The 23737-nt window shown below is 47.6% G+C and overlaps 1 protein-coding gene across 3 annotated transcripts in view; it reads left to right on the top strand.

The window, feature by feature from the left end:
• YTHDC1 (YTH domain containing 1) overlaps positions 1-23737 on the top strand; it is a 55425-nt gene that overhangs the window by 14071 nt on the left and 17617 nt on the right. The window contains exons 5-6 of one of the 3 annotated variants that reach the window (XM_040417966.1): positions 20897-20986; positions 21437-21490. The exons of 1 other annotated variant lie outside the window; for it this stretch is intronic. In XM_040417966.1, coding sequence (XP_040273900.1) covers positions 20897-20986; positions 21437-21490 — 144 coding nt within the window. The remainder of the gene's footprint in view (positions 1-20896; positions 20987-21436; positions 21491-23737) is intronic. One more of the 3 variants, XM_040417967.1, reaches the window with a different exon arrangement.

Here is a 23737-nt window from a genome sequence, read left to right as displayed (position 1 = left end):
CTTGCCTTAGACGTTACCTCCTTCCATAGGTGGACTAACGGCACTAGCACTGACTTCAGCGCTGGCGGTAGGTGTTCCCCCTTCTGTAGGTGGTGGAATTGCAGTTCCACGGGTACCATACTTACCGTATGCATTAGCCTCTTCCATAGGTGGCGTTAGGGCACAGTGTTCCCGTATGCATTACCCCTCTCTAGGTGGAGTAATTGCACTCTCTCCGGGTACTAGACTCGCGATATACTTTTCCTTAAGTGGCATAATCTCTCTGCCACTGGATTCAGTTCCTGCAGTATGCATCACCCCTTTCCTTAGGAGGGGTGCTTACACTTCCTCGAGATACAGTTCTTGCAGTATGCATTGTTCCCCCTTTTGGGCGGAATTGTTGCACTACCACTGAGGCAGTGCTCGACGTAGGCATTGTCAAACTCCATTGATGGGCTACTTCCAGTACCGTTGGATACGGTTCTGACTGTTGCGCTACCCCCTTCTTGAGCGGGATGTTGCACTTCCACTGGAGGTTATTTCTTTAGTCACATTGACATCTCCATGCTTACTGTTATTTTACCCTTTCATTAGTGATCGCTAACGGGTGGATGACTAAGCATCTTGAGATGCTGCACCTCCACTGCGCCAGGGCTCTAGATGCTCTATCTTCGTTTGGTGCCCTGGACTCTTCATCTGGTAACTATGGATACCTACAGTGGATACCGTGGCTATTTTCCCCTTGTGGCCTTTTTTCTTGCCGATACTGGTTTGGGCTTGAATATATCACCTACTGTCCTCTCAGGGTGTTACCCGGCAACACGTCAGTATCCTAGAGACCACATCTCATTTGGTCATGGTATTTGTCCTCTACAATGTAAAGCGCTCCGACGAGTTGAGGGTCGTACTGACTGTATTTTCTAGCCCCACTCCTCCTTATTGAGGAAAGTGGTTATGCTGACACACTATGGTTTACGTTTTAGTGTTCTCCACTGCATGTGCACCTTTTACGCTGGTGCTAAGGGTCGTAGCCGTTGCAGTGGGGGTCCCCCCTCAGGTAGGGGTTCTTCCCTGATGCTAGCTTGGCAATTGCTCCTGTTCGGCGCCCTTGTCTGGTGGGGTGCTTTAGGCTAGCTCTACTTACCTGGGGCAAAAGGGTTCCATGACTTATACTGCAAGTCCTCAGGCCTTCCCCCTCAGCATTGACAGAATATACCGTGACTACAATGATACGAGGGGCTCTTTGCGTTGTCTCGACATACTAGGGTTCTTCCTCCACAGCTCCTTCATTTGGTGGCGTTTTTTTCTAGCGCCGCATTCGGTGGCCTCTGCTGTGTGGCCCCCTTCTCAGCTGGAATATGATGCTAGCCATAGTCTTGCGGTTCCCCTTGTATGGGTTCCTTCTTAGGCGGAGTATGGCACCGCCACTATCATCCCGTGGCTTCTTCTGTATAGTGCCAGTCCCAGATGGGGAATGAGCTTCTCTCCTTCCATCTTTTTCCTTCTCTGGCTGCGGGTTCACAGCCACCCTGCAAGCCTTGGTGGCTCCTACGTCCCTACTTTTCCCTTATCTGCATGTGCATGGGGTATTGTTTCCATTCCCTGCTGGTGGACTGTGACGCCTTCACATCCTCCTTCTACAGGTGAATTCTTCCTATTGATCCTGGGTGTGCTACCTGTATCTACAATTATCTCTTTTACGACATGAGTAATGTCTGTCAGATCAGTCCGATGGTGATCATACCTTTTTTTTTTTCTGCCCATTCCGTGGGTAGACTATGAGACTCACCACGCCAGACGGAGCAGGGGCTCCTGTCATGCGTTACCACCGCTGATGGACTTTTCGTTCTGGGAGCCTTCTATTTCTTCTTTCTCCTCGAACCGCTGGTTGCTTGTCTCTCCCCTTTATCTCCCTGACCAGTAGCCATGCGTGGCGCTGCTCTGGACTCCCCTCATCATTTTTTTCCTATCTGACCAGTGTTCCCTGGTACGGGTGGTGCGTTGGACGTCGTCATCACACTCTATCCACAGGGGTATTTCTCTTATCTTGGTCTAGTCTAAATATTCGTCGAGTGGCGTTGCCACGCTGTCAATATATGGTCACTGACTGAGAGCCTCGCCGTCGGTGGTTCTCGCACCAGATTTACTCTACCTATCTCACATGTATTGGTTCCTTGGCCCGCGGTGGGCCGTGTCTGATTCAGGCGTTTTTTCTCTGTGTGTTATCAACCAACTTTTCAGTCTCCCCGCAAGCCTCTTCGGCTCTGGGGCATCGGTCTGTCAATCGACCGCTTCTGTGGAGCGTCTCTTTAGCAGGGGTGTATCCCGTGGCCTGGGTTTTTGGTTCTGCATCTGGAGTTAGGGCCAGCTAACTGGTTTCGTCCAGGCGACCGATGGGTCGTTTGGTGGCCTTCAGTGAGAAACATGACCTCTGTAAATCTTCTTCCCCTCTCTCTTTTATTTCTGGGAAGGTGGCATTCCTAGGGGCAGGATTTTCCATCCAACGAATTTGGGAAGTTGGGAGTGCCTTTTCTTGTATGTACATTTTTTTTTCTTGTCAGGTACTTGCATGAGGCAGTGCTCCGCCCATTACCTTCTTTTTTGCTGACTGTAGTCGCTGCCTTCCATGTCGACAGGACATTTTTTTTTCCCCTTTTTTCCTTTTCCCTCGCCATCGAGAGAGTGTGCTCTCCATCAGGATGTATTCGAGCTCGGAGGTTTGCTTGTCCATGACTAGCTCTTTCCGCCGTGCAGAATTTTACCTGGTCATTCCTGGAGGTCTTTGGAAGCCTTGATGGTCTCCAAGGAGTGTTCCAGGTGGATCCTTTGGCGGCTGCTTAGGCATTCCGCTCTGGGGGCAAGGCTTGGGACATCTGACCAGTGGTCAACGGTTTGTGAGATGCATGTTTCACCCTGCATCAGTTTCGCGGTTGTATAAGGCAGCGCCTTGGTCTTCCCAGCACGCGTTCACCAAGTTTTTTGCCTGGTGCTTCCTAGGCATCGCCAGTGCTGCTCCGGCCCGCCGGGTCTCGCAGGCAGTAGTGCATTAGGCATTCTCGAGGGTGTTACTCCATGGGCGTGGACTTTTTTCCCTCCCCGTGGACTGCTTTAGGACGTCCCACGGTCCTGTGTCCCCCAATGATACCAGCGAGAAAACTAGATTTTTGTGACGCTCACCTGTAAAATCTTTCTCGCGTAGTTCATTGGGGGACACAGCACCCACCTAGTATTTATTAGTGTTGATAGGGATGTCTGGTTGCCGGTCGGGTGTTTAGCGGGTTCGCTTCCGCCGGTGTTTGTTGTATTCTCCTTACTTGGCACATGTTTTTCTACTGTTTGAGCACAAACTGACATGCTCTCTCCAGGCTGGAGGGGGTATAGCCTGCAGAGGAGGAGCTAAGTCTTTTTTCAGCCTAGTGTCGCCTCCTAGTGGCAGCAGCAAGCTATACCCACGGTCTTGTGTCCCCCAATGAACTACGCGAGAAAGAGATTTTACAGGTGAGTTTCACGAAAATCTCGTTTTTGTCACCTTACATCACAAAAAGTGTAATACCAAAAAGTCATACGCACCCCAAAATCGTACCAATCAAACTGTCATCTCATCCCACAAAAAAAGAATACCTAGGACAATCGCCCAAAAAATAAAAAAAAACTATGGCGATACAAAAAAACTAATTTTTTTTTCTTTATTATGTAAAACTGAAAGAAACAAAAGTAGTATATTTGGTATTGTTGCGTCTGTAACATCCTGCTCTATATAAATACCACATGATCTATCTAACCTGTCAGATGAATGTTGTAAATAACAAAAAATAAACTGTGCCAAAACAGCTTTTTTTTTTTTTTTTTGTTACCTTGCCTCACTAAGTGTAATATAGGGCAACCAAAAATCATATTTACCAGTGTCATGAAGTACAATGTGTGATGAGAAAACAATCTCAGAATGGCCTGGATAAGTAAAAGCGTTTTAAAGTTATCACCACATAAAGCGACACGTCAAAAATGGCCTGGTCCTGAAGGTGAAAAATAGCAGGGTCCTGAAGGGGTTAATAGAAAATAAGATGCATACAAAATAGAATATTTTCATTAAATTGTCACTGTGCTTTCAACCTACTTTGCATGAATGTATACTACGGGTGATATGCTTATTGGAGAAAATTCTTTTTTTTCCCATCTGCAGTTTATCCTCCTTCTTCCTCTCTACATAGACTTCTATGGGCAGCTTGTGTCTGTGTATCTCTGCACTTCCTCCTGTAATCTTGTCGTTTTCACTTTGGTCACTTCACATTATAATATGCTATATCACCTTATTCACCAGTCATATAACTATGAAAGTGTAGCCTCCTGTATATGTATCAGTGTCCCACATTCACAGTAGGTGATGCCACCGCTTATCTACTTCCCCCTCTGTGTCAGAGCATGCCTAGAAAACTCTGCGATAGTATCCTGTAGCCCATTTGGCTCCTGTAAAGCATCTCGGACATAATGGAAGCCTGCGCAAAAAAAATATTTATTAGTAAGTGATTTTATTTAGTAAGATGATGAATTATCTTTAAAACCATACAATGAAATAGCCTTCTTGTGCTTTGATGAGAACTGCGGAGCAGGTGCCTGTGGACATCAATGCATTATTATAGATACATGGAGAGATCAAAAGTGGTGTAAAGGAAAACAGGATTAGTTGCCCATAGCAACCTGTCAGATTCTACCTTTCGTTTTTCACAGCTCATTGCAAAATGAAAGGTGGAATCGAATTGGTTGCTACGGGCAACTAAGCCTGCTTTCCTTTACACTCGTTCTGATAAATTTCTTCAAAAGTAGTCTCCTATATCTGTGTGTGTGTGTATGTGTGTGTATGTGTGTGTATGTGTATGTGTATATATATATATATATATATATATATATATATATATATATATATATATATATATATATATATATATATATATAAATTTTATTTTTTGTTTTTTTATTTTTTCCCTGTGCTGCAGATGGCACACCGCAGATTATGATCAGTGCAAGTAGGAGTAGTTTTGTATAATAATCAGGGATGGATGGAGATTATAGGGCGTAGCATGCAATCATTTTAAACGGGGAGATTTATCAAAGCTGGTGTGAAGTAGAACTAGCTTAGTTGCCCATAGCAACTAATCAGATTTTACCGAGCTCCTTTGGAAATTGAAAGGTGGGATCTGATTGGTTGCTATGGGTAACTAAGCCAGTTTTTTGCGGACCATATGCGGAACTGGTTATTTCAATGGGTCCGCCCAAAAAACGGAAGTTATACCGTGTGCATTCTGTTTCTGCATGACCGTTCTGCAAAAAAATAAATATAGAACATGTCCTATTGTCCACATAGGACAAGGATAGTACAGTTCTATTAGGGGCTGCACACTGACATCATCCGTATTGTTTGCGGATCTGTTTTTTGCGCATTGCAAAATACATTCGGTCGTGTGCATGAGCCTTAAAGAAAAAAACACCAGGATCTGCCATGGCACTGTACCATATGCGCTCTTCTTGTGCTATGTCGTGTTTGTTGTGGTATCTTTATTAAGAAAATGCTTGCAGCTACAGCGGACCAGATGGGAAACGTTATTAAAGAGGACCTTTCATGGGTCCAAACATTATAAACTAAGTATCAGGATACGTAGGGCACAGTGCAGGGATCTCACTGCACTTACTGTTTTTCCTGGGCACCGCTCAGTTTGCCCGCTGTGGCCCCCGTTGTAGTCTCTTGCCCTGTATGCTAATTTAATAGCATCGGAGCTATGAGAAGGAGACTGGGTCTTTCTCAGTGGGCGTCTCCTTTTCCCCTGGCTGTGACACTCTCCTCTGCGATTGGACAGCTTAAAGCCAGGGGAGGAGACTCCGACTGAGAGACTCGGTCTCCTTCTCATTTCTCTGATGCTATTAATTAGCATACAGAGGGGGAGAATACAACAGGGGCCACAGCGGGCGAACGGAGCGGCACCCAGAAATAATAGTAAGTGCAGTTAGATCCCTGCACTGTGCCCCACGTATCCTGATAGTTAGGTCTGTATGGTTGTATTAAAATACAACTGTGGATTATCTGAAACCTTGTTTCCTTGAGATGGGACTTGAGGACTGTTATCCGATGTCAAAGTATAAAATACTGCATCTGGTCCTGGGGTCAGAAACCTCCAGCACATCGGCTGTTCTGAAACTACAACTCCCAGAATGCTCCCTTCAGTTCCATGGAAGTTACAAGAACAGCAAGTGTACATGCTGGGAGTTGTAGTTTCACAGCAGCTGGAGTGCCGGAGGTTGCTGATCCCTGATCTAGTCTATTACTTACATGACTCCAGGCCTTGCATTTGGTAACTTTTACCTGAGCAGGCTTGGAATTTGTGCAAGCTCAACAAAAAGTCCACCTTTGAGAGGGGAAGATTTTGCCTTTTGCAGACAAAATACATGTTTCTTTCAGCTGTTCCATAACCAAAGACTACTTTTTTAATTTCTTGCTTCAGAATGATTTTATTTTTGCAAAGATATTTGCGCTTCAAGATTATAATTTTTTTTTTTTTGTCAATTATTTTAAGGTGGTTCTATGGCCTGAACGTTCATTTGGACACTAAGGGGGTCATTTATCAAACTGATGTAAGGTAGAACTGGCTTAGTTGCCCATAGCAACCAATCAGATTCCTCATTTCATTTTCCACAGGAGCTGTCCAAAATGAAAGGTGGAATCTGGTTGCTATTGGCAACTAAGCCAATTCTACTTTATGCCAGTTTGATAAATGACCCCCTAAATGTTTTTGCTATCGACAGTTGTATTGCAGGCGGGGACGAGCCTCCCTAGCATCACCCGGAGAGCGTCACAAGCCAGGGAGAAGGTGACCCTTTTTTTTTTCTCCCTGGCTTGTGACGCTCTCCGCTGTGATTGGGTCGCGGCACAGCCAGGGAGAAGGAGACGCCCATTGTACCAATGCTCAGTATTAACATACTGAGCAGGAAAACTGCAGGGGGGCACAGGAGCGATATTTGAAGAAGAAGAAAACAAGAAAACAGGCAGGGTGGCAGCATCAGCCGGGGGGGGGGGGGGGGGGGTCGGGGGGTCCTCTTTAACCGCTTGCCGCCACGCTAACGCCGAAAGGCGTCATTGCGGCGGCTCCCCCAGGCTACGCTAACGCCAATAGGCGTCATCTCGCGTGAGCCGAGATTTCCTGTGAACGCGCGCACACAGGCGCGCGCGCTCACAGGAACGGAAGGTAAGAGAGTTGATCTCCAGCCTGCCAGCGGCGATCGTTCGCTGGCAGGCTGGAGATGTGTTTTTTTTAACCCCTAACAGGTATATTAGACGCTGTTTTGATAACAGCGTCTAATATACCTGCTACCTGGTCCTCTGGTGGTCCCCTTTGTTTGGATCGACCACCAGAGGACACAGGTAGCTCAGTAAAGTAGCACCAAGCACCACTACACTACACTACACCCCCCCCCCGTCACTTATTAACCCCTTATTAGCCCCTGATCACCCCATATAGACTCCCTGATCACCCCCCTGTCATTGATCACCCCCCTGTCATTGATCACCCCCCTGTAAAGCTCCATTCAGACGTCCGCATGATTTTTACGGATCCACTGATAGATGGATCGGATCCACAAAACGCATCCGGACGTCTGAATGAAGCCTTACAGGGGCGTGATCAATGACTGTGGTGATCACCCCATATAGACTCCCTGATCACCCCCCTGTCATTGATTACCCCCCCTGTCATTGATTACCCCCCTGTAAAGCTCCATTCAGACGTCCGCATGATTTTTACGGATCCACTGATAGATGGATCGGATTCGCAAAACGCATCCGGACGTCTGAATGAAGCCTTACAGGGGCATGATCAATGACTGTGGTGATCACCCCATATAGACTCCCTGATCACCCCCCTGTCATTGATTACCCCCCTGTAAAGCTCCATTCAGACGTCCGCATGATTTTTACGGATGCACTGATAGATGGATCGGATCCGCAAAACGCATCCGGACGTCTGAATGAAGCCTTACAGGGGCATGATCAATGACTGTGGTGATCACCCCCCTGTCATTGATTACCCCCCTGTAAAGCTCCATTCAGATGTCCGCATGATTTTTACGGATGCACTGATAGATGGATCGGATCCGCAAAACGCATCCGGACGTCTGAATGAAGCCTTACAGGGGCGTGATCAATGACTGTGGTGATCACCCCATATAGACTCCCTGATCACCCCCCTGTCATTGATTACCCCCCTGTCATTGATTACCCCCCTGTAAAGCTCCATTCAGACGTCCGCATGATTTTTACGGATCCACTGATAGATGGATCGGATCCGCAAAACGCATCCGGACGTCTGAATGAAGCCTTACAGGGGCATGATCAATGACTGTGGTGATCACCCCATATAGACTCCCTGATCACCCCCCTGTCATTGATTACCCCCCTGTAAAGCTCCATTCAGACGTCCGCATGATTTTTACGGATGCACTGATAGATGGATCGGATCCGCAAAACGCATACGGACGTCTGAATGAAGCCTTACACGGGCGTGATCAATGACTGTGGTGATCACCCCATATAGACTCCCTGATCACCCCCCCTGTCATTGATCACCCCCCCTGTCATTGATCACCCCCCCCTGTCATTGATCACCCCCCCTGTCATTGATCACCCCCCCTGTCATTGATCACCCTCTGTAAGGCTCCATTCAGACTTTTTTGGCCCAAGTTAGCGGAATTATTTTTTTTTTTTTCTTACAAAGTCTCATATTCCACTAACTTGTGTCAAAAAATAAAATCTCACATGAACTCACCATACCCCTCACGGAAACCAAATGCGTAAAAATTTTTAGACATTTATATTCCAGACTTCTTCTCACGCTTTAGGGCCCCTAGAATGCCAGGGCAGTATAAATACCCCACATGTGACCCCATTTCGGAAAGAAGACACCCCCAGGTATTCCGTGAGGGGCATATTGAGTCCATGAAAGATTGAAATTTTTGTCCCAAGTTAGCGGAACGGGAGACTTTGTGAGAAAAAAATTAAAAATATCAATTTCCGCTAACTTGTGCCAAAAAAAAAAAAATTTCTCGCCCAGTTTCCTTGGGGGACACAGAAGACCTTGGGTATAGCTCATCTCCATAGGAGGCGTGACACTAAGTGAAAGCTGTTAAGCCCCTCCTCCACAGCTATACCCTCAGCCTGGAGAGAGAGACTGCCAGTTTTTTGCTTAGTGTCCAAGGAGGCAAGACACTCCCTGCTCTGCAGGGCTGTATTCTCCTTGTTTAAATTTTAGATTTTTACTTTTTTTTTTTTTTTTTTTTTTGTTCCAGATCATCAGGGATAACAGAGTCACACTAGACCTCTCTGTTCTCCCGGGGTTGAGCTGCGCCAGTGCCGGTCACCCGCACTGCTGCCTCCCCCACAGAAGGCAAGGTGGATCAGGGCAGCCCAGCTCCCCTACATCCCGCCAGCGCAAGGGTCGCCCGCACGCCAAGTCCCTCTTCCAGCGTCCTGCCACTACGGTGCCAGTAGCTGAAGGGGCGACCCTGCTGGAATGGACCGAGGGTGAAGACGGCTGTGGTAAGAGAGAGGCTTCTCCAGCCCTACGTCCCCGTCCCCCCCGGTCTCCTGCGTGCCTGACCCCCATACTGGGCCTCTAGTCCCCTGCTGGATCTATGCTGGCACCTGCAGAGCGGCAATCTCCTTCTGCCTTACCCCCCCCCTGCCTGGCTCCCATAGACATGCAGCCAGTGGCTGTCTCCACAGCCAGCTACAGAAGCGGCAACATAGTTTATTTCTACCACAGGCACCCGGTCTCTGGGTCCCCCCCCATCTCCTACCGGAGTGTTGCTCAAGGCCTGCCTGACGGCTGTGGAGTGAGGCCTCGCCTCCGGCCGACATTGGTACTCTGGTGCGACCGGGCGCCGCAAAAATCTTAGCCCAGGCTCCGCGGCCTGCTAGGCCGCCATTCCGGGTCCCTGACTCTTCCGGCCGGCGGGGTGGGCTCCCGCGGCCGGCAAGCCGCCATTCCGAGCCCCTGACTCTTCCGGCCGGCGGGGTGGGCTCCCGCGGCCGGCAAGCCGCCATTCCGGGCCCCTGACTCTTCCGGCCGGCGGGGTGGGTTCCCGCGGCCGGCAAGCCGCCATTCCGGGCCCCTGACTCTTCCGGCCGGCGGGGTGGGCTCCCGCGGCCGGCAAGCCGCTATTCCGGGCCCCTGACTCTTCCGGCCGGCGGGGTGGCAGGCCCCGGCCTCCCGCGGCCGGCTTTGGGCTTGACTTCAGCAGGCCCCGGCCGACCGTCGGTGCCGGTCGGTGGGGCTCCGCAAATTGTGGCCCAGGCTTCGCGGCCTGCTGGGCCGCAATTCCGACCGGCCCGCGGGGTGGGCACCCGCGGCCGTTTTGATGCGCCACTCCGCCTCAGGTTCCGGCGGTACATGCCGGGCGCCGCAAATTTAGACCCCGGCCTCACGGCCTGCTAGGCCGCAAAATTCCGGCCTCTGGTGGAGGGGGCGGGAACTTCTCCAGGCGCGAATTTTTCCCGCCGGGAGGTTCCTCCGCCCCCCAGGGGATCGCAGCGCCGCCCTCCAGGCCGGATCCATGTTAACCCTTTTGGGTACAGGCCGGCTCCCAATGGGCCTGTATGGCTGGCCCCCCCCCTTTTTCCTGACTATCTGTGCCCCTATATGATGGCCCCCTTTAGCCTCAGAGAGGCTGTGTTTTAAATTAAAAAAAAAAAAAAAAAAAAAAAAAAATATATATAATATATATATATATATATATAATAACAGATTTCTATTGGACTGCGCAGGACGCTGCAGCCTCATCAGTAGTGCTGCATGTCTGCATGCCCTCTTTCCACAGGCGGCATAGTGTTGCGCTCCCAACCTGCGTCGGTGCTAGGGCATTTCCCCTTTTAGGCAGTTTTCCTGCCCTCTTCCAGGATACGGCGCTGGCCAAGTGCATGCGGCCCTTCCGTTGGCAGCATTCATCATCTCTCCAGTTATGGTGCCTGCCATGTGCATCCCCCCCCTCCTAGGCGGGATACTGCACTCTCCCTGGCTGCCGGCTGGCCATGTGCATGACCCCCTTTTAGGCGGAATGCTGCACCTTCACCGGATACGGTGCTGGCCATGTGCATGACCCCCTTCCTAGGCGGAATGCTGCACTCTCTATGGATTTGCTGCCGGCCATGTGCGTGACCCCCTTCTCTAAGCGGAACGCTGCACTCTCACTGGATTCACTGCCGGCCATGTGCGTGACCCCCTTCCATGGGCGGAACGCAGCGCTCTCACTGGATTCGCTGTCGGCCATGTGCGTGACCCCCTTCTTAGGCGGAACGCTACACTCACTGGATCTGTTGCCGATCGTGTGCATGACCCCCCTTTTTAGGCGGAATACTGCACTCTCACCGGATTCGGTACTGGCTATGTGCACGACCCCCTTCCATAGGCGGAACGCTGCACTCTCTCTGATGGGCTATGATGAACTTATGTACTATGTTACTATGCTGCACTCTCACTGGTTCCGCTGCCGGCCATAGGCATGATTCAGGCAGCATAAATACATCCCTCTGTCTGTGGTTGTTTTCTCGCAGGTACGTTGCTGGCCATGTGTAAGTACCCCATACATGGCGGGGTGCTTGCACTCTCGCAGGATCCGCTGTCAGCCATATGCATGACCCCTATTCCGTGGGCGGTGTACGCACTCTCGCTGGATTCGCTGCCTGCCATGGGCATGCCTTCCTTCCTCAGGTGACATACACACATTCTCACTGACTGTGTTTGTCTCTCACCAGTACGTTGCTGGCCATGTGTATGACTCCCATACATGGCGGGTGCACGCACTCTCCCTGGATGAGATGCTGGCCATGTGCATTACCCCCCCTTTTTTCTGGGCGGCATGCTACACTCTCACCGGATACCTTGCTGGCCATGAACATGGCCCTCTAACATGGGTGGAACGCTTGCACTCCCATTGGATATGGTGCTGGATTTGTGCGTGACCACCCCTTGTTCCATGGACAGAAATTGGCACGCTCATGAGATTCACGGCTGTCCTTGTATGGCTGTACTGGACTTGTACATGTCCCCCTTCATTGGCAGAGTAGTAGCACTCTCGCTAAATCAGTGTTGGGTGTATTATTGCACACTCACTTAATGCTAGGATAACCCTGTGCATGTTCCCCTTTCACTAGGTGGACCTCCTGCTGGATTATAGGGTATGTCCTGCTTCTCTGAAGTAGGTACGGCCTTAGGCATCACTCCCTTTTGGGACCGGCCTTTGCACTCTTGCAGACTGCAGTTTGCCAGATACAATTTCCCCCCTTTCGGGGCGGACTGCTTGCGTTCCATCGCATGCTATACTAGGCTTGTGCATAACTCCCTTTCAGGTTGCACTTTGCAATTCCGTACATGCTGTGGCACTCTGTGGCGAGCCCCCTTTTTCGCTGAATTAACCTTTTTGCAGTGAGCGAACGTTCTTGTGCGTTGTTTGGGCCGTTTATGCCTTCTCCTCCTGTAGGTGGGTTGGCCTTCTCACTGCTTACGGGCTGCTCGTACGTATGCCTCACCTGCTTCCTGCGGCATACTTTTGTTTTCTTGGGATACGATGCTGGCCGCAAGCCTTGCACTCGTCTCTAAGGAGTTCATTCTGTCCACCTGACCCGGACGGGCTCTACTTGCTCTCTGCTGCACGGAGCTGGGTGGTACTCATTCATTTAGTTGGCCCTTCATCCCAGGGAGTGTTCGTGGTTCCTAGATGCGTGCCCATTCGTCCTTCCGCGGTATTGCTTCCCTGCGTTAGTGGTCACATGGTCGGGAGTGCTGTTGTCTGGAGCGCCCCTCGAATTCTTCGTTGGCTCTGGCAGGACTGCGGTTCCCTTGCCTGCTGCAATTTCCTCCTCTTCGGATGTAGTGTGGTATGAGTCCTTCCTCTTGGCGCCTCTACGCTTCAGTCTGATCTGCTACCAGGTGCGGGCCGCTTTTCTCGGGGAAAGTCACCCAAATTCTCTTGGGTGCTCGATTACCCAGGTCCGGAGGACCTCCACCTTGGGTTCTCAGGGTATTCGCCTTCTGCGAGGCGGTGAACCGGGCATCTCACAGTGTAGCAGGGTTCTGCTTTTGAGCTGTCCTATGGCTTCCCGGTTGCCCACTCCTCCTTTCGATTGGAGGGTGTTATGCCGGCCTCTGTCTCGACTACCTTATCTCGCCGGCTCTGTTTGGCTCCCGCTCGGTACAGATCACTCCGATGTGGCTTCTGTCCCGCCAGACTTCAGAGGCTGTTCCTTCACTGTCCTCCCCTCTGGGGAGAGCATGGTTGTTCATGTGGATGGTTCCGGTGTTCCTTTTGGTCTCGTACTGTCTCCCTTGTCCACACTGGCTGTATTAGCTGTGCCTATTTACCGAGTCTACCGCGTTCTGTCCTCCCGCTGAGTGCAGATTGCGTGGTCCATTCTAAGTCAATGGTCCTGCTGTAGACTTACCTTCTCGGTAACTTGGGGGGACTACCTTTCGGTCCAGATTGTCCTTTGATCTCCCACACCGGGACTGTAGAACATGGCTACATCAGCATGGACTTTAGCCTGTCTTGTCCTGGCGGATGCTGGGCGGGCCCTTTGGTTCCTTTCAGTCTGTCCTTCTACTCCCCCGCTAGGGTGGATACGGGACAACGTTGCCCGGGGGCCGACGGGACCAGTTTTGTCGACTTCTGCCCGTGTTACTGGTCTGCGCCTGATCACATTGGTTTTTTTCGCCCGCTTGCCAGGCGACTCCAGCGGGTTTGCTACTGTCCGCTCCTGGCTGTATTTCGTCCAGGATCTGTCGTAAGACTTATGGTTCTTTTGTCTGGGGTTCTGTGGGAAGCTGTGCATTCCCCACTCTGACCTTTTCTCTCCCCATGGTTCTGTCTTTTTTTCCAGTCCGGCCTGGACCTGGGACTGGGATTCCTTTACTTGAGGTGTCAAGTGTCAGCGCTGTTCTTCCTCTTCCAGCGTTCCCCGGCCCTCTGGGCCTGTCAAGACCTTCTTACTCGAAATGGCTCTTTGGTTCCTCTGTACTGTCCTTCGGTATCGCCCTGGGAACTACATACTGAGTTCTCGGCGCTCCAATCTTGTCCTTTGGAGCCGTTACAGAAGTTCTCTCTACCCGCCTGTCCTGTACGGTTGTGTTTCCGTATCAGTCGTGTCTCTGACTGGTGCCTGAATGGCCCCTTTTTGTTCTGAGCCTTATGTCTTTTTCCAGGACAGGGCTGTTCTACATCCCGTTCCTTCCTTCTGAAGGTGGTGTTTGCCTTTCGCTTCAACACTTCACCGATTTGGACGTTGTTTGGGCCTTGCCGGTTTTACTTGGAGATCTCCGACTCTTGTCGACGTTTGGTCTCTTGGGTTTCCTGGAGGTCCGCACTTAGAGTTGACGGACTCCAGGGTGGTTTTCCTCCGCCTTATCAGATTGGCTATTGCTGAGGTTACCGCACCGAGGGCAGGATTCTGCCTTTGCTGTCACCGTTCATTTCACCAGAGCGATCGGTGCCTCCTGGGCCGGAGACATTGGGCTTCGGCCATGCATTTGAGCAGGGCGGCCACAGGTCTTCCGTGCACGCTTTACAGAGTTCTACAGGGTGCATACTCTGGCTTCGGCGTATGCTGCCTTGGTCCGCCTGGGTCTGCAGGCGGAGGTTCCTTGATGCCTTCGGGTGCTTCGCCTTGGAGCTGTGGTCCCTCCCCTTTTGGACTGCTTTTGAACGTCCCAAGGTCTTCTGTGTCCCCCAAGGAAACTGGGCGAGAAAACGAGATTTTTGTATAACTTACCAGTAAAATCTCTTTCTCGCTCTTTCCTTGGGGGACACAGCACCCACCCATTCATTGTTTTTCTCTACACGGTTTCCGAGTTTGTGTTACCCGTTGGGTAGTTGGCTTGTTGGTTCCTTGTTGGACTTTGCCTTTTCTCACTGCTTGGACACGCAACTGGCAGTCTCTCTCTCCAGGCTGAGGGTATAGCTGTGGAGGAGGGGCTTAACAGCTTTCACTTAGTGTCACGCCTCCTATGGAGATGAGCTATACCCAAGGTCTTCTGTGTCCCCCAAGGAAAGAGCGAGAAAGAGATTTTACTGGTAAGTTATACAAAAATCTCGTTTTCTATGAACTCGCCATGCCCCTCATTGAATACCTTGGGGTGTCTTCTTTCCAAAATGGGGTCACATGTGGGGTATTTATACTGCCCTGGCATTCTAGGGGCCCCAAAGCGTGAGAAGAAGTCTGGTATCCAAATGTCTAAAAATGCCCTCCTAAAAGGAATTTGGGCACCTTTGCGCATCTAGGCTGCAATAAAGTGTCACACATCTGGTATCGCCGTACTCAGGAGAAGTTGGGGAATGTGTTTTGGGGTGTCATTTTACATATACCCATGCTGGGTGAGAGAAATATCTTGGTCAAATGCCAACTTTGTATAAAAAAATGGGAAAAGTTGTCTTTTGCCAAGATATTTCTCTCACCCAGCAAGGGTATATGTAAAATGACACCCCAAAACACATTCCCCACCTTCTCCTGAATACGGCGATACCACATGTGTGACACTTTTTTGCAGCCTAGGTGGGCAAAGGGGCCCATATTCCAAAGAGCACCTTTAGGATTTCACAGGTCATTTACCTACTTACCACACATTAGGGCCCCTGGAAAATGCCAGGGCAGTATAACTACCCCACAAGTGACCCCATTTTGGAAAGAAGACACCCCAAGGTATTCCGTGAGGGGCATGGCAAGTTCCTAGAATTTTTTATTTTTTGTCACAAGTTAGTGGAAAATGCTGATTTTTTTTTTTTTTATTTTTTTTTTTTTTTTCATACAAAGTCTCATATTCCACTAACTTGTGACAAAAAATAAAAACTTCCATGAACTCACTATGCCCATCAGCGAATACCTTGGGGTCTCTTCTTTCCAAAATGGGGTCACTTGTGGGGTAGTTATACTGCCCTGGCATTCTAGTGGCCCAAATGTGTGGTAAGGAGTTTGAAATCAAATTCTGTAAAAAATGACCTGTGAAATCCGAAAGGTGCTCTTTGGAATATGGGCCCCTTTGCCCACCTAGGCTGCAAAAAAGTGTCACACATCTGGTATCCCCGTACTCAGGAGAAGGTGGGGAATGTGTTTTGGGGTGTCATTTTACATATACCCCTGCTGGGTGAGAGAAATATCTTGGCAAAAGACAACTTTTCCCATTTTTTTATACAAAGTTGGCATTTGACCAAGATATTTATCTCACCCAGCATGGGTATATGTAAAAAGACACCCCAAAACACATTCCTCAACTTCTCCTGAATACAGAGATACCAGATGTGTGACACTTTTTTGCAGCCTAGGTGGGCAAAGGGGCCCATATTCCAAAGAGCACCTTTCGGATTTCACAGGTCATTTTTTACAGAATTTGATTTCAAACTCCTTACCACACATTCGGGCCACTAGAATGCCAGGGCAGTATAACTACCCCACAAGTGACCCCATTTTGGAAAGAAGAGACCCCAAGGTATTCGCTGATGGGCATAGTGAGTTCATGGAAGTTTTTATTTTTTGTCACAAGTTAGTGGAATATGAGACTTTGTATGAAAAAAAAAATAAAAATCATCATTTTCCACTAACTTGTGACAAAAAATAAAAAATTCTAGGAACTTGCCATGCCCCTCACGGAATACCTTGGGGTGTCTTCTTTCCAAAATGGGGTCACTTGTGGGGTAGTTATACTGCCCTGGCATTCTAGGGGCCCGAATGTGTGGTAAGGAGTTTGAAATCAAATTCTGTAAAAAATGACCTGTGAAATCCGAAAGGTGCTCTTTGGAATATGGGCCCCTTTGCCCACCTAGGCTGCAAAAAAGTGTCACACATCTGGTATTGCCGTACTCAGGAGAAGGTGGGGAATGTGTTTTGGGGTGTCATTTTACATATACCCATGCTGGGTGAGAGAAATATCTTGGCAAAAGACAACTTTTCCCATTTTTTTATACAAAGTTGGCATTTGACCAAGATATTTATCTCACCCAGCATGGGTATATGTAAAATGACACCCCAAAACACATTCCTCAACTTCTCCTGAGTACGTAGATACCAGATGTGTGACACTTTTTTGCAGCCTAGGTGGGCAAAGGGGCCCACATTCCAAAGAGTACCTTTGGAATTTCACTGGTCATTTTTTACAGAATTTGATTTCAAACTCCTTACCACACATTTGGGCCCCTAGAATGCCAGGGCAGTATAACTACCCCACAAGTGACCCCATTTTGGAAAGAAGAGACCCCAAGGTATTTCGTGATGGGCATAGTGAGTTCATAGAAGTTTTTATTTTTTGTCACAAGTTAGTGGAATATGAGACTTTGTAAGAAATAAAAAAAAATCATCATTTTCCGCTAACTTGTGACAAAAAATAAAAAGTTCTATGAACTCACTATGCCCATCAGCGAATACCTTAGGGTGTGTACTTTCCGAAATGGGGTCATTTGTGGGGTGTTTGTACTGTCTGGCCATTGTAGAACCTCAGGAAACATGACAGGTGCTCAGAAAGTCAGAGCTGCTTCAAAAAGCGGAAATTCACATTTTTGTACCATAGTTTGTAAACGCTATAACTTTTACCCAAACCATTTTTTTTTTACCCAAACATTTTTTTTTTTATCAAAGACATGTAGAACTATAAATTTAGAGCAAAATTTCTATATGGATCTCGTTTTTTTTTTGCAAAATTTTACAACTGAAAGTGAAAAATGTCATTTTTTTGCAAAAAAATCGTTAAATTTCGATTAATAACAAAAAAAGTAAAAATGTCAGCAGCAATGAAATACCACCAAATGAAAGCTCTATTAGTGAGAAGAAAAGGAGGTAAAATTCATTTGGGTGGTAAGTTGCATGACCGAGCAATAAACGGTGAAAGTAGTGTAGTGCAGAATTGTAAAAAAGGGCCTGGTCTTTAGGGGGGTATAAACCTGTGGTCCTTAAGTGGTTAAACAACTGATCAGCAGGGGTGTTGGGAGTCTGACCCCCGCCGAACTGATATTGATGACCTATCCTGAGGATAGATAATCAGTATAGGAAACCGGACAACCCCTTCAAAGGGGTTGTCTCATTATGGACAATGGGGGCATATCACTAGGATTTACCCCCACTGTCTTATAGGTGCGGGTCCCACCGCTGGGACTCGCACCTACATTGGATATAAAAAGTCTACACACCCCTGTTAAAATGTCAGGTTTCTGTGATGTAAAAAAATGAGACCAAGATAAATCATTTCAGAACTTTTTCCACCTTTTAATGTGACCTATAAACTGTACCACTCAATTGAAAAACAAACTGAAATCTTTTAGGTGGAGGGAAGAAAACATATATAAAAATATAATATGGTTGCATAAGTGTGCACACCCTTAACCTAATACTTTGTTGAAGCACCTTTCAATTTTATTACAGCACTCAGTCTTTTTGGGTATGAGTCTATCAGCATGGCACATTTTGACTTGGCAAGATGTGCCCACTCTTCTTTGCAAAAACACTCCAAATCTGTCAGATCTCTTCAGATCACCCCACAGATTTTCAATCGGATTCAGGTTTTTCTTCGTAAAGTCTTTCGTCTTGCCACTCTACCCCATAGCCCAGACATATGAAGAATACGGGAGATTGTGGTCACATGTACCACACAGCCAGTACTTGCCAGATATTCCTGCAGCTCCTTTAATGTTGCTATAGGCCTCTTGGTAGCCTCCCAGACCAGTTTTCTTCTCGTCTTGTCATAAATTTTGGAGGGATGTCCAGTTCTTGGTAATGTCACTGTTGTGCCATATTTTCTCCACTTGATGATGACTGTCTTCACTGTGCTCCATGGTGTATCTAACGCCTTGGAAATTCTTTTGTACCCTTCTCCTGACTGATACCTTTTAACAATGAGATCCTTCTGATGCTTTGGAAGCTCTCTGTGGACCATGGCTTTTGCTGTGGGATGTGACTAAGAAAATTTCAGGAAAGACCAACTAGAGCCGCTGAACTTTATTTGGGGTTAATCAGAGGCACTTTAAATGATGGCAGGTGTATGCTGACTCCTATTTAACATGATTTTGAATGTGATTGCTTAATTCTGCACACTTATGCTTCCCTCCACCTAAAAGATATTTGTTTTTCAATTGAGTGGTACAGTTTATAGGTCACATTAAGGGTGGAAAAAGTTCTGAAATGATCTATCTGTCTCATGTTTTTACATCACAGAAACCTGACATTTTAAAAGGGGTGTGTAGACTCTTTATATCCACTGTATATCGGGAACGGAGCCCCGCAAGTTAATTGTGCGGATCACAGCCCCCTGTAAGAGATCGGGTGCTGCCAGGCAGCAGGGGGCAGTTATGTACACGGTTCTTAGTATATTCTAACTTGAAGCGGGACGCTGGCCAATCGCAGCGCACAGCTCACAGCCTGGGAGGTTTTTTTCTCTCCCAGGCTGTGAGCTGTGCACTGCGATTGGCCAGCGCTACAGCCTAGGAGAAGGAGACGCCCACAGGACAAGGGCAGACACCGCCTACTATAACTTAGTGAGAAAAGATACCGGAGGGGAGAACGGAGCGGCGCCCAGGGGTTAATAATAAGTGCAGTGAGATCCCTGGGCGCCACTCTCCATGGCAGTATACTTAGTTCACAATGTTTTTCAAGGTGAAAGGTCCTCTTTAAGGTCATGTGAATGACTGTTCAGAGGTCAGTAAATTATTCAAACCACCATTAAAGGGCATCTGTCAGCAGGTAACCACGCCCTCTTCCCTGCCGCTTCGCTGTGACTAACAGCGCTTATGCAGAGAGTTTGGCTTGCTTTGCCGAACAGCCATCTGTCAGTCACAGCGAAGCGGCAGGGAAGGGGGCGCGGTTACCGTGACTTGAAGCATGACTAGAAAATAGCGCGGGTAGGGGATAAAAGAGTTTTCAGAGCTTTTGCCACATCTGCCTTCAGGAAGAAAATGATCTTCACAAACACACTGCTGGATACTCTCGGGTACTGCTGGCGGCTTGGGATGGTTTTTGGAGATGACAAGTTCCCTTTAATATATGCAAATGAGTCTCTAGAGGCTCAGCTCTCTCTACAACTGTTACATGTCTCCACTTTGACTTACAGGTCCAGGCAGGCGTGAGCACGTTCACACTGCCTGGTACTGTCAAAGTGCAGAGAACGCAGTAGTTGCAGAGAAAGCGGAACATCTAGGTGTAGTAGCAACGCCCCCGTTGCACCTAGAGGCTCATTCGTATATATTAAAACGTCACATATCTCAGCAATGCGGCCACGTATGTACATGGGACCAACACAGATGCCTTCACCTGCCAAGTGCACATGTAACAGGTCAACCAGTTTCATAGGTACAAATCTGCTGACAGATGTCCTTTAAGAAGTCCAGGTCATCCATGTATTATGGAGAAAGTAATGTAGAGCAGAACATGTTATACCATTGTAAAATGGTTCGTCTGGGCTCATATAGCGCTTTATGGTGACAGTTACTCTATGGTGTGATTGATAATGCTAAAATACAAGGTCGCACATTGCAATATTGTGGAAGAAATAATGTTGAGTTTATTGATCTGTATGAAGGGTAGGTAAGGGACCAACATTAAAAATGACTGTCCTTAGGAATAGGCCTATAACATTAGCCTTCAGTTTTGTTCCCACGTGAATGCGTTCTTGAGAGCTGGTGGTCTGTAATTGTGGCCGATCTGTGTGCCATCTTATACTGGCGTACTGTTTAGTCTCTTGTGATGTAGACTACGTTCAGAAGAGAATCTGGGTTTTACGTAGCAGATCGTTAGTCTTCTGTGTTGTAGCGCGCCATACTATTTGACCAATAGAAAACCTGTAAGTTTGGAGCTTGGCTGTTGGAGCACGTAGACCCCTGCCATGCTTACATTATCTTTTCACATATTTTCTAGATCAGAAAAAGAAGGAAAGGAAAAGGGCTAGAGGTATTTCTCCAATTGTGTTTGATAGAAGTGGAAGTTCTGCATCAGACTCTTATGCAGGTATTCTCTTTCTCGGCTCATTTTCTGCTTTCTTCCACAATAATGCATTGCTCCAAGGGAAACCAGTGAAGCCCACTGTTGGCATGGGAATCTTTAGTGGGAGGTGAGTGGGTTTGTCGATGGCTCGTATTAGTTTTGTGAAGGATGGGGTGTTGCTTCCCTCCGATTTAGTGTTCTATGGTCTTTAGTTAAAATTTGCTCCTAAATAAACCGACAGGACCACAAAACCTTTGAACTCACTGTGTACAGGGTTTTGCGTCAAAAGCTTGTAGACAGTCGAAGCGTGCTGATTTCTGCACCAGAGCTGCTCACACGTCTTAATTTCCTGAATTTGCAAGGAAAGAAAATTCTGTAAGTTTTTAAATAAAAAACAAACAAAACGGCTGTTTTGAAAATGTATTTTTTTGTCTGAAGGCGCATTCTGAATCTATGTACTTTGACTAAACACAGGTTCAGAAAAGAAGCATGAAAAATTGTCCTCCTCTGTTCGCGATGTTCGAAAAGGTATCCTTTAACTTTTTCCCTCTTTCTAATTCTCTACTCCCCCCCTCAAAGGCTTGTCAATGTTATACTAGTTGGAGGATTTGCAGAGAATGTTGTATTTTAAGCAATATCCCATTTTCCCTGTGCTGTTCATCAGAATACGCAGGCATCTCGTATCTCTTGAGATCCATGGTCCACTTGTAATCTTCTGAGCTTTGTTCATGTTCTGAATTAATTTTGTGGGAGGCAGCAGAAAACATGTACTCGCTTACATCAAATTCTGCAGCGCCACTCCTGTGTAGCATTGACAGGAGAGGGGTTTTCCGTGACAATGTGATTTCTGAATTCTTCCTATGTTTGCTGGTAAGGCGTCCTACATTGTGGAGTAGTGCAGTTACGAGAATTATCATATTGTCTGCAAATCCCCTACTCAAGTTGTGTACCCTGGGAGAGAACCATTTGCCCTCTACAAGTTCTTCTGTCCTATCCCAGGAAAGAGAACGGTGCAGCAATTTAGTGCCCGACCGGCACTTGTTGCTGAATAGTTGCAGAAAGTAAATTCTGCACAAGCGGGAATACAGATTATTCTAAAGTTGATCCAAACTGACCTTTTTAGTTTATCATTGAAATTTTTACAATGAATGATTGACATGCCACCATCGTCTCAAAAAAAAAAAGTCTGCCATGTTTAAACTTTTCGGCAGTCGATCCAGTGTCCTTGAAAATGTATGTCTGAAAAGGACTAAAAGGTCTATGGCCATGTTGACATGATTGTTCACCAGACGATCGTTTGTTAAAGGTTGTTCATCCAGCAGCCTACTTCTGTCCGATGTGCATATTGCCTTTTATAGGGAATCTGTCACCAGTTTTATGGGCTCCTGAGGGCGACATAAACTAGCGGCAGTTCGCCCCCTTCGCAAAATGCTGTGTCACTTTCTTTAACTGACTCTTGCAGAATCTTGTATTGAACAACTCCAGCGCATGCCGATGAGTCCTGAGAGTCATGCGCTCCTGGATTTCTCCGCCCCCTACTGCTGACTCATATGGTAGAAACAGAGGCAGGTGGGCAAGGAGAGATGTGAGCTTATAAATGTGGGGACTTGTTGGCATGCGCTGGAGCTGTTAGAACCTAGCAGAATAAAACTGCTGACAGATTCCATTAAATACATACTTTTTTTTCCCCTCAATGATATATAATAATGTTTTGTTCATTTTGTATGTATATCATTTAATAAATGTAAAGATGTTTTCCAGCGATATGAAAATAATTTGCAGAGTAGTCCAAAGAGGCTTAGAAGCAAAAGATGTGAAAATCAACTCCACCGATCCCACGTTGCTGATCTCTACTTCCAGCTTTTGTCTTGACATGTAGGAAATGCCTTGAAATACACTCTGTCATTGGTATTTCCCACGCGTTGAGACAGGAAATAGAAAGCAGAGGTGTAGGATTTGTGCAGGTATTTTTTTATGCTTTAAAGAGGCTCTATCAGCAGGATCAACCTTATTAAACCAGACCTAGTGTCTGCTTGGGTTGAACTTGCTGATTAGGCTACATTCACACGACTGTATGTCAGCAAAACATGGATATCAGCAGTGTGCATGTAGCCGGCCCTATGATAGAAATACCTATTCTTGTCCGCGATTCCGGACAAGAATAGGACATGCTCTATCTTTTTTGCGGAGATGCGGACAGCACATTGTGTGCTATACTCATCTTTTGCAGCCCCATTAAAATTAAAGGGGGGCCGCACCCGTTCCGCAAAATTGCGGAACAAATGCAGAGCCAAAAATACGGTTGTGTGAATGCACCCTTAAAATGACACAGTTCTCCATTCCAGAGAATTTCAGTGCATGTGCAGTAGGCATCAGTTCATCTGAACAGTTTCTCACTGTGCGCTATTACTAGAGAAAGTGTCAGTCAAGGGGAGAAGATACTGAAGCCCTAATTTAAATATACTAGAGAACTTATCTCTGGAATGGCAAAATGGATGTCTATCATCCAGGTATCATTTTAATCTGCAGGATCAACCCCACTCGGAAGTATGCTTGGTTTAATAGTTGATCCTGCTGACACGCCCTCTTTAAAGCCTCTGAAGGTGTTGCCCGACTCCCAAGTTAAAATGCCACTCATGTACTTTCACACTTGCGGCAGTGTGATCCGGCAAGCAGTTCCGTTGTCGGAACTGCCCGCAGGATCCGCCGATCTGGATGTGACTGAAAGCATTTGTGAGACTCATCCGGATGCGGATCCGTCTCAGAAATGCATTG

Source organism: Bufo bufo, chromosome 2, assembly GCF_905171765.1.
Source record: "Bufo bufo chromosome 2, aBufBuf1.1, whole genome shotgun sequence".
NCBI lineage: Eukaryota > Metazoa > Chordata > Amphibia > Anura > Bufonidae > Bufo > Bufo bufo.
This window is presented reverse-complemented; position numbering and strand designations above follow the sequence as displayed.